The 8634-nt window shown below is 37.4% G+C and overlaps 2 protein-coding genes across 2 annotated transcripts; both read left to right on the top strand.

Moving 5' to 3' along the window:
* The first annotated feature begins 1804 nt into the window (after positions 1-1804).
* Positions 1805-4367, top strand: LOC110943893 (probable galacturonosyltransferase-like 4). Its single transcript, XM_022185627.2, has 2 exons — positions 1805-2491; positions 3495-4367. Exons 1-2 carry the CDS (start codon positions 1937-1939, stop codon positions 3978-3980), a joined length of 1041 nt encoding a protein of 346 aa, XP_022041319.1. The 5' UTR covers positions 1805-1936; the 3' UTR covers positions 3981-4367.
* A 1827-nt stretch (positions 4368-6194) lies between these two features.
* Positions 6195-7850, top strand: LOC110943885 (BSD domain-containing protein 1). The gene has a single exon (XM_022185617.2). It carries the CDS (start codon positions 6279-6281, stop codon positions 7662-7664), a length of 1386 nt encoding a protein of 461 aa, XP_022041309.1. The 5' UTR covers positions 6195-6278; the 3' UTR covers positions 7665-7850.
* The last annotated feature ends 784 nt before the right edge of the window (positions 7851-8634 follow it).

Raw genomic sequence — 8634 nt, 5'->3', positions numbered from 1 at the left:
TAAAACTCATGTAAAATTCTATACTTTATTATTTGTAAAACACTTGTAGACTAGCTTGCTTTTGTTGGTCTTGATATTAACTGGGCCACATACATGGTAGTACCCATTTTATAATATTTTTTCCAAAAGAAGAGGGAGAATTAAGATTGTTGGACTGTTGGTCGACCTGCCTACTCGGCCATCAATAATTCAATTTAAATACGTCAGACGACTCTCCCTCCTACTTCGATGACGAATTGCTGGTGGTGGCCTGGTGGTTGGGTACATGGAGTGTTGGAAGAAAGCAACAGTAAGTCAATGCCAGCCAAGTTGAAGTCGACAACGACGTACTCTAGATGTTGAAGGATGTTGTCGTCAGGGAACCGAAAGAACGTCACCAATTAAGCGGATGTATGGTGGGTCCCGCGATTGGGTTGGCCTTTTTATAAAACTAGTTTTATTAGTAAGCCAAAACGTGATTAGTTTTTATGTTGTGTTCTAGTCGTGTCTGAAATCTGTTGATCTATGTGATTGTGACCAAAACACTACTTATAACAATGATGCCAGTATTATGATTCTGTAGGGTCCTACATGGAACATGCCAATTCCCTCGTAATTTTAAAACGTCTATGACTTTTTTATGACATTTTTAGAACACCATAATAACGAACATTTTTATCATTAATATGAGTGTGAAATTGCTATATAGAAATAAAAAAAAGGTGTCAACTTGGTTTTTTTTTACTTGATTGTGTTTTTTCTGCTCGTCCATTGTGATATTGGTATGCACATGTGCTGTCTATGGTATTTTTAGGCTTCTGTTCATTGTGTTTTTAGTCTTCTGTTCATTGTATTTTTAGCGTTCTATCCATTCTCTTTTAGTTTGTTGTGTTTATTGTGTTTTTAGTGTTTCTGTCCATCGTGTTTTAGTTTTTTGAGTTTTTAGTGTGTTGTCCTTTGTGTTTTTAGTATGCTGTGTTTTTAATCAGATGTCCATTGTTTTTTTTAGTTGTGTCATCCAATGTGTTGTTAGTATGTTATCCATTGTGTTTTTAGTCTATTGTGTCTTTAGTGTGTTGTCCATTGTGTTTTTAGTGTGTTGTCCATTGTGTTTTTAGTGTGTTGTGTTTTAGTGTGATGTCCATGGTATTTTTAGTTTGTTTTTGTGTTTTTAGTGTATTGTCCATTGTGTTTAGCTTCATATCAAGCAATATGTTAATGAGTCACCCGAACTTCAAACCCGTTTAACTCAAACCTTAACTCATTTAGCTTCATATCAAGCTATATGTTAATGAGTCATATCCAATGTTTTTAGACCCGGACCAGTCGGATCGGGAACCAGAGGTTTGATGGTCCGGGTCAAGATATCGGACCAGAATAACATTGAACCGGAGGTTGAACCGATGATCCGCAGGTTGGACCGGGAAATCGGCCGGTCAAACCGGTTTTTAAAGGGGTTGGACCTTTTTATATATTTTTCAGATTTAATAATATTAATTTTTATAATATTTATGACACCTTTCGGTTCTTACGTCCAGTCCGACCAATCCACCCGTGAACTAGTAAGAAGACTGATTCAACATCCGATCCGGTTTTGAAAAAATTGATAATATGATAAATTGACATGCATATTTAAAGAGCACCAAAATAAAACATGAATTTGTGTCAAGGTAACTTAACATTGTCAAATCCCAAACCGAATTATTAGGTGCAAATCTATATAAACCGTTGACTTCAATCTACAAAAGTCAAAACAATCCTAAGATCTTAACAACACTAAAAAGAAAAAGAAAAAAAAAACATTTATCTTCCGAATAATCTTCTCTTCCTCTCAAAGCCACAAAAATCCGTTAAACAGATTCTATCTTCATAAATCATAAAATCTTCTTTAACCAGCCATTAATGGCTGTTTAACACCCCCTTAATATCTCCCTTCACCACCATTAATGCCGGCAGGATGGCCTATTGGAGCTTAACCCATTTCTCACTCCTCATTGGCCTCCTGTCTCTCTCATCCTCCCCACCGTTAACTGCCGTTACCCTCCCGCGCAAACTCTCTCAAAATGTCAACGTTTTCCGTGAAGCTCCGGCCTTCCGTAACGGTCAACCATGCGGGTCATCGGTCAACGATACAATCCATCTAGCAATGACCCTTGATTCGAATTATCTTCGTGGTACAATGGCTGCCATTTTGTCGATTTTGCATAACTCGGGTTGCCCCGAAAATGTGGTGTTTCATTTCTTGTGGCTTAGGTTTGATCAGGATATTAAAACTAGCATAAAGACTACGTTTCCTTATCTTAATTTTAAGTTGTATCGATTTGATTCGAGTTTGGTTCAAGGGAAGATATCGAAATCTATACGTGAAGCGCTTGATGAGCCGTTGAATTATGCGCGAATTTATTTGCCGGATATTATTCCTAAGCATGTTAAACGGATCATTTATCTTGATTCGGATCTTGTTGTCGTTGACGATATCGATAAGTTGTGGCGAGTTGACTTGGGGAACAAGGTATTGATCGACTATGTATAAGGTTACAACGAAAAGGATCACGTGTGAAAACCAATAAACTGAATTCTGCAAACACGTTTATTTTAATTCATGAATAAGTTTGTAATAAAATTTTAAAATAAACGTGTTATTAGAATTCAATTTATTATGTGCATTATTGGTTAACTATATATAACGGTAAAATGAGCATGAGTTATGCTAAAAATGAGATTTTGTCTAAAAATGTGAAAAGAAAATTAACACGTGGTGTTTTAAATTTTTAAGCATGGCATCAGTGATTTTTTTTCTTGCGAACATGTGTTATACGTATTTTTAGGCCTTTAAAGGAACCGAATGTTATGAACGGTTCGTGAACTTGTTCGGTGGAAAGTTCGTTTATGTTCGTTTATTTAATAAACGAGCGAACACGAACAAAAAAAATTTGTTCGTGAACGTTCGTTTATGTTCGTTTAAATTTTAATAAATACATATAACTAATTATTAATTGAGTTTTCTGGTTATACTTAATTTAGTGTCTAGGAACCCTAATTTAGATGTGTATGCTAAATTGTGTTTGTTTATATTTGTTCAATTACGTTCATTTGTGTTCGTTTATGTTTGTTCAATCATGTTAATTTATGTTTATTCAAACATGTTCAGTTAAGTTTTTTTGTTTATGTTCGTTTGTGTTCGTTTAGGATTTAAATGAACGAACATAAACGAACACGAACATGCCCGATTTCTTAATGAACGAACACGAACAAAAAATTTTGCTCGATTATATGTTCGTGTTCGTGTTCGGCTAAAGTTAAATGAACGAACACGAAGATGCCTATGTTCGTATTCGTTCGATTCATTTACAGGGCTATGTTTTTTTTTTTTTTCACATGGTGTCGACAAATAACACCATGTCTATAAATTTAACACACCATATGTTAATTTCCTTTATAAATTTTTTATGCCAAATATATGTTACAACAAACCCTAAACCCTGACTAATAATATATTTTGTGTCTAACACAAGGTACTCGCTGCACCGGAATATTGTGAAGCAAATTTCACACAATACTTCAACGATAATTTCTGGAACGAACCCGAATTACAGAAGATATTCGAAGGGAAAGAGCCGTGTTATTTCAACACGGGTGTAATGGTCCTAGACGTAGAGAAATGGCGGGAAGGCGGGTATCTTCAAAAAGTTGAAGAGTGGATGGTGGTACAAAAACAGAAAAAGATTTATCATTTGGGATCTTTGCCACCATTTTTGCTAGTTTTTGCTGGGAATATTAAACCGGTTCACCATAGTTGGAACCAACACGGGTTGGGTGGTGACAACATTGAAGGAAAATGCAGGAGTTTGCACCCGGGTGCAATAAGTTTGCTGCATTGGAGTGGTAAAGGTAAACCATGGTTAAGGCTTGATTCGGGGAAGCCGTGTGTGGTTGACCATTTATGGGCTCCGTATGATCTTTATCGTTCGTCAAGATCCAAACTTTCCTTTGAATATTGACATTGTTCACCAAACTGATCAAGATGATTTCTACGCCAAAAATCATGAACTTGTTCGGTTTTGGGTTAGTTTAGAAATGCGAAGGTGAACGAGAAGAGGGTTTACGGTTAGATTTTGCAACATAAGAATGGAAAGTGAGGTTAACAGCAAATATGTCATGTTTATCATTAGTATGAACAAAAAGCACAACCACATTTGAGCATACATAGATAATTTGTTTTAGGTATGATGTTTATACCTTAATCTTGTTTTAGTCATTGTTTTAGATTAGTCAGATTTCTAGGAACCCCAAACCCATCTTTGTTGTACATTAATTTGATTTGTTTCCCTGCAAATTTGATTAAGGTAGCTATGTTCTTTAGTCAGTGAAATTCATTTTATAGTAAGATTTGCACGCGTTTTTTTAATCAATCGTAACAACCATGAGACGCGCACAATATTATTTCATTTAAACATGTTACAACTTACATGTTACAACTTACAAGTTACAACAAAGGTTTTGATCATTATACATCATTTATCTCTTTCTTGTTTCAAAGTCTTCTCCATGGCTTCCTTTCTGCTCCTTATGAATGCATCAGCTTTCTCGTTTATGTTTGACGCAACGCTTAGAAGATGATGCTTCCTTCCAGGCAAATTCCCACCTTCTGAAATGGGCAAAGTTGACTTTTTTCTTGACTTGTCACGATCACCGTTGACCTTACCTTGATCTTGTGGACTCGTTTGCTTGCGGGTTTGTGTTGGATTCTTGGTTTCTTGGATCACAGCTTGACTTGAAGGGTTATTGGTTTTGTTGACCATTGAACCGTTGGTGTGTCTAAACTCGACTAGTAGTTCATGGCCATCGGGCCTAGTCGCCTGGTCTTGGCCCATATGACTAGCTTTAAAAGCTTGAGTTTTGTCATCTTGAGGTGATGTGTCTTGGCTCGTATGACTAACTTCAAAGGCTCGAGCTTTGTCATCTTGAGGTGATGTGTCTTGGCTCGTATGACTAGCTTCAAAAGCTCGAGTTTCGTCATCTTGAGGTGACGTTGTATTGCTTGCACCCAATGTAACGCGCATTGTACCTCGAGTAAGGATGCTATTCATGATGAAGTTGAATAGCCTTTGGCAAATGCTAAATGGGCCAAAACCATCATCTTGTTTGCCCTTTTCTTGCATAATTTTTGTGGTAAGTCTAGTTCACAAAAACACACAAGAATTTAAAGATTTCTTTATGATTCTAATCTTTGATAGTGAGGTAAAGAAAAGATTAAAAAAGTGAAGCATGGGTCCTCTCTTTGAAGACAAAGTGTTTGCTTGTATGATAAGGGTCAATCCTAGCCGTTGTTACCATAGATCTTTGTTGTACTTTTCTTGAATTTGGTTATATTCTTGACAACCTACCATGAGATTCATGCGAGTCTAAGTAATAAGAAATTGAGCCCGAAAATTATATCATACACATAAACCGAAATATGATACTCGTATTTATGGGTTAACACAAACATGACACATTTAATACTTTAAAATTACACAAATATATGTTAAACAATTATGTTTAAACTATAAAAATAAAACCTAGCATTAATTTTTCTTTTAACTATAATAATATAAAATGCATTTTAACATAATTATAAACATAAAAAGGTAAAACAGCTCAACCCACGAATCCGAAAAACATCCAAACTCATTTAGCTAAACATGTTTAAACAAAAAAAAAACCCCAAATTAATCATCCATCTCGATTGATGTAGCGGGACCACACACTCACTAAAAAGTTATTCAAACTCCAAAGTAGACGAGCTAATTAACGGGCCTAACATCTATGCCAAACCTGTGAGATCGACAAACACCGAACCCTTTAGCTAAACATGTTTAAACAAAAAACCCCAAATTAATCATTCATCTTCATTGACTTAGCTAGACCACACGCTCACTAAGAACTTATCCAGACTCCAAAGCAGACGAGCTAATTAGCAGGCCTAACGTTAACACCAAACCCGTGAAATCGACAAACACTCAAACCCATTTAGCTAAACATGTTTAAACTAAACCAACGAACGGGCCGAACATGTATAGCCCAGTTGGTTTAGTTGGGCCATCTCGATTCCCGACTGATTTAGTCGGGCCACACAACAGTAAGAAGTTTATTCAAAGTAAACGGGTTAACTAACAGGCCCAACATGAATAGCCCAGTAGGAAAATAAGGCCCAATTTATTATACTTCACAATCACAATTTGATAATATCATAATCAGTTTATCATCTACACAGAAACCCTAGAAATCATTATCTTCTCAAATCATTTCAATCATCAATGGATTTCTTCAGATCTATATTATCAGATGATCCAGAACCTGAATCTCCACACAATCACTCACAATCCGATTCAAATCCGATCCAAAATCACTCACCAAATCATTCAGAAACCGAAGCTGATGAAGAAGACGAAGATTCCACTTCAAATCTCAATTCATCCGACGACGGCAGCGGTGGAGCTAGCAGCGGTGGTGGCGGTGGCGGTTTATGGAGCTTAGGAGATCTAGTGAAAACGTTAACTACGAAATCGGAGTCAGTTTTCGAAACCTACCGGCGAGATCTGCAGGAATTCGGTACTGGATTGAGGAAGGAATCGGATCTGTTCCGTGAAGTTGCGAGCCGTGCGGTGAAGGAGTTACCGGCGTCGATCGACGTCGGAACGTCGGCGATTGACGGAGTGTTGAAATCAACGGCGGAGATTATCGCACAAGGTAAGGAAGTTTTACTTGCGTCTTCTGATGTTGATGAATCTGATAGTTCTGATAGGTATAATAATAGTGAACGTAGTGGTGTGGATTTGAATAATTCGGTTAGGTATAGTCGGTTTGATGCTCAATTGAATGCTATTAGGAGTGATGTGAGAGTGTTTGTTGAGGATCCTGAGGATGTAGAGGACTATAATAAGTGGAAGTTAGGGTTTGTGGTTGGAGATAAGAAGGATGAGATTGAGGAATTGATCGGAGAGAATGGCGGTTTGGAGGAAGTTTATGCGAAACTTGTGCCGAATGAGGTTGATGATGGAACGTTTTGGTTTAGGTATTATTATAAGGTGTATAAGCTTACATTGCAAGAGGAAATGAGAGCTAAGCTTGTGAAGCGATCGTTGTCGGTTGATGATGAAGAAGAATTGAGTTGGGATGTTGATGATGATGATGAAGAAGAAGAAGAACCACAGCAACATCATAAATTAGAACCAGCTGATTCGGAAGACGGTAGAAAGAAACAGAGCACTGATGACAAAATCGAAACTAAAAGTTCTAAGATTGTTGATGAAGATAAGGAGATGATAATCAATGTGGTTAGTGTTGATAAGAACAGTGTAGAGGAACCGAAGCTCACTAGTGAAATTAAAACTCATGTTGAGGAAGCTGAGTCGGTGCCAAAATCTGGTGAAACAGTTGACGTCAAACCGGATTCGGGTGAAGCGAAAGATAGTAATGTCATGGTTAAATCAAGCGAGCCTTCATTTCAAGAGGATGAGGATCTCGAGTGGGATGAGATCGGAGATCTTGGGAAAACTGATGACAAGAATGTAATTCATGGTGACACAACAACAAACAAAGCCGATCTGCGCAAGCGATTGAGTACTGTTGCGGATGAGGATGAGGATTTGAGTTGGGATATTGAAGACGATGACGAGCCTGTAAAGTCAGGTAATAAGTGATGCATGACATAAGTTCAATTGCCTAAGGTGATTTGCATTGCGTTTGTGTGATAAATTTGTTGTAATTGTGTCTACGTTTTCGTTTTTGTCAAAATCTTGTTCCTGTCGTTTTAGAAAGCAGGCATTCTTATGTGAATTGCAATTAATACTTGTTCACAATAATACATGTTTCATATGTTGCTACTACTATGGTCATGGATTTTAGGGTGGTTTGAATTCAACCTACGCAACTTTTTATAGCTAATCCTATATGTTGGGAAAGCGATTTTTAGAAAAAGATATTAAACTGTTATTACGAAAGCGAAGTAAAGAACTTTTGGAAAACTTTTTTGTGCCCCACATAGGAGGGGTATCAGTAAAAATGTGAAATGCTTCTCTCCTTAGCAATAAGAAATAGCCGACATCTCAAAAGGGTGCGCTGCACCCTTTCGTGTGCAGCGTGTCTGAGACTTGCAATGATGGGCGTTAACATGGTGTATTTTTATGGCGAGTTGGCACTTCATGCGCTCGCGTTGTCACAGCTCGCCTCTACAAAGGGGTGTTTCGAAGGAATGACTTATGGTCTATAAATACGGCCTCATGGCATCCAATTCACACACATTCTTTCTAAAAGCTTTGTCCTTTCACACGCAAATGCAATTTTGTTGCTATAGAAACAAGGTTCGTGTAAACCGAAATCTTTGTTGTACTCACTAGTTCATCCGAGTTACCATCTCCTCGTGCAAGAGTTGATTAAGAAATCATGTTTCTTCATTATATTGTGGGAGCATTTCGCCAACACCTGTAGCATGCAACTAGAAGGATCGAAAGGGGTGAAATTGATTTAATGTAAGAGATCACTACCCTTGAAGTGCAAGTAAAAAACCAAAGGATCAACAAAAGGAAACCACACACCTCACATCCTAGTTCAACATAACTTTTCATAGCTAATCCACCTCTAGTGGTAGAGGTGCACAAACCGGGTATTATG

Source organism: Helianthus annuus, chromosome 1 (assembly GCF_002127325.2).
Source record: "Helianthus annuus cultivar XRQ/B chromosome 1, HanXRQr2.0-SUNRISE, whole genome shotgun sequence".
In the NCBI taxonomy this organism is placed as follows: domain Eukaryota; kingdom Viridiplantae; phylum Streptophyta; class Magnoliopsida; order Asterales; family Asteraceae; genus Helianthus; species Helianthus annuus.
This window is presented reverse-complemented; position numbering and strand designations above follow the sequence as displayed.

Coding starts and splice junctions, on each gene's coding strand:
- LOC110943893 (XM_022185627.2), top strand. CDS start 1,937: ATGGCCTATTGGAGCTTAACCCATTTCTCACTCCTCATTGGCCTCCTG. Junction 2,492..3,494: donor GAGTTGACTTGGGGAACAAG/GTATTGATCGAC, acceptor GTCTAACACAAG/GTACTCGCTGCACCGGAATA.
- LOC110943885 (XM_022185617.2), top strand. CDS start 6,279: ATGGATTTCTTCAGATCTATATTATCAGATGATCCAGAACCTGAATCT.